The following is a 2,355-nucleotide window of genomic DNA, read 5'->3' as shown; positions in this document are numbered from 1 at the left end:
TCCCCCAGCCTCCCCGCAGTCCCAGCCAGGTGCCTGCGCTAAGGCGAAGCCGCTCCGGGAAAAGCCACCACGGGAGGGAGGAGGGGGGAGCCTTGGCGGCCGCAGACCCCGGAGAGAAGAGAAGCGGAGAAGGCGAAGGTGGAGAGGGGGGCGGAAGGAGGAGCGTCCTGCTCTCTCCAACAAATTCCCTGGCCACCAGATCCCAGAGACTCCGGTGCTTGGACCCCCGGCGGCATCCTGGCCCGCCACCCTCTCCTCCCCCGCCCCTTCGGTCCCCACTCGCCCCCCGGGGCCCACCTGGGTGCCAGCCTGGCATGATCAGCTGAACTTTGCGGGGTTAAGCGCTTCTTTCTGGCTTCCCCTCTGCGGTGCGGAGGCCAGGGGAGCGGAGCGCAGAGTCCCGGCTCGGGACGCACAGACAGGCGGACAGACAGACAGACAGCCGCTCCCAGCTCGCCTGCAAGAACCCCTACCCTCCCCGCCCCCGCCCGCCTCGCCTCGCCTCCGGGGACCATGTCTAAACCTTCAGACCACATCAAGCGGCCCATGAACGCCTTCATGGTGTGGTCCCGAGGCCAGCGACGCAAAATGGCCCAGGAGAACCCCAAGATGCACAACTCGGAGATCAGCAAGCGCCTGGGCGCCGAGTGGAAGCTCCTGTCCGAGGCAGAGAAGCGGCCGTACATCGACGAGGCCAAGAGGCTGCGCGCCCAGCACATGAAGGAGCACCCCGACTACAAGTACCGGCCGCGGCGCAAGCCCAAGAATCTGCTCAAGAAGGACAGGTATGTCTTCCCCCTGCCCTACCTGGGCGACACGGACCCGCTCAAGGCGGCCGGCCTGCCCGTGGGGGCCTCCGACGGCCTCCTGAGCGCGCCCGAGAAGGCCCGGGCCTTCCTGCCGCCCGCCTCGGCGCCCTACTCCCTGCTGGACCCTGCGCAGTTTAGCTCGAGCGCCATCCAGAAGATGGGCGAAGTGCCCCACACCTTGGCCACCAGCGCGCTGCCCTACGCGTCCACCCTGGGCTACCAGAACGGCGCCTTCGGCAGCCTCAGCTGCCCCAGCCAGCACACGCACACGCACCCGTCCCCCACCAACCCGGGCTACGTGGTGCCCTGTAACTGTACCGCCTGGTCGGCCTCCACCCTGCAGCCCCCAGTCGCCTACATCCTCTTCCCCGGCATGACTAAGACCGGCATAGACCCTTATTCGTCAGCCCACGCCACAGCCATGTAACCCCCCGGCCCGGCCCACCAGACCTGGAGGGTGGCCTGGAATTGGGGTTTGCACACCCTGCCATCTGCGCGCCTGGCCAGGGGCCTGCAAACGCCTTGGGGCCAGTCCTGCCCGCTGCCCCCCTACCCTACCCCAGACTCTGCCTCTCTCTTCCAGGGGGATGGTAGGGGCGTCCTGCCCGACCCAAGACGCAGACAGGTGCCGGGAACTTGTGAACATTATGACCGCCGTACAGTTGTCCCTACTCCAACTGCCCCAAATCAAACCTCCACATGTACCCCCTTTGGACAAAAAAAAAAAAAAGTAGGCAGTTTGCTCTATTTATGTCCCCTTCTCTCTCCTCTGATGGGCTGTGGACTCCAGAACTCTCTGATCCTGGAATTATATCTAGAATACGCATATTTTTTTTTCTTTCGCACCCTGAAGAAAACAGTTAGCTCTGTGTTTTGTCATCAGACACAGCGAGGTGCCATGGGCTTTTCACGTGTGGGGGGGAAAGGCTTAAAAGTTTTCAACTGCAAAAGGGAAACATTTCTATTTAAAACTCATGCTATGATCGTGTTTGCTTCTTTAACGGTAATACAAAAGGACCCACCTGATTATTTACTTTGTATAAAGCAGTGCTCCTAGAGACCTAAGTTTACTTTTAGACAGAATGTCGGGTTATGAAGTCGGGAAGTAGAAAGTGAACAAAAATGGAAAGAATAAAAACATCCTAAATGGTCGTAAATGTTTTTGACGATGTCTTGGAAATGTACCTAGAAGGATTTCATCTCCTTATTCTGTTCATTTGTTGAACAAAGATGTTTTGAATAAAGACAATCTGTCATTGCAAAAAAATAATAATAATAACCTTTGATGTGCATAAAATTGGAAGTCAGGAGGCCAGGTCCGGGCTGGGAGCTGGTCACTGGGAGGCTGAGAGTGGGTAGAGCAATTCTAGCAGTGGCAGAGCAATTCTAGCGGTGGCTGGCCTGCGCTGGCCCAGAATGGTGGCCTTCAGGCCAGGGGCAAAGGGGACTAGAGTCTACAATTTGTCAGGATCGTGCCCACTTTTTGCCTTTAGAGATGGGACAAGGGTATAGTTCCCTAGGATATCACTCCTTCCCTGGGACCTTC

At 58.4% G+C, this 2,355-nt stretch overlaps 1 protein-coding gene across 1 annotated transcript; it reads left to right on the top strand.

The window, feature by feature from the left end:
* Positions 1-513: 513 nt before the first annotated feature.
* On the top strand, positions 514-1,236 carry SOX14 (SRY-box transcription factor 14; the record flags this gene model as incomplete). The annotated part of the gene is made up of 1 exon (XM_084901837.1): positions 514-1,236. The coding sequence occupies one exon, from the start codon at positions 514-516 to the stop codon at positions 1,234-1,236; it is 723 nt and encodes a 240-aa protein (XP_084757963.1).
* Between the last annotated feature and the right edge of the window lie 1,119 nt (positions 1,237-2,355).

This window comes from Pipistrellus hanaki, assembly GCF_964339955.1.
Source record: "Pipistrellus hanaki genome assembly, chromosome: 13".
In the NCBI taxonomy this organism is placed as follows: domain Eukaryota; kingdom Metazoa; phylum Chordata; class Mammalia; order Chiroptera; family Vespertilionidae; genus Pipistrellus; species Pipistrellus hanaki.
This window is presented reverse-complemented; position numbering and strand designations above follow the sequence as displayed.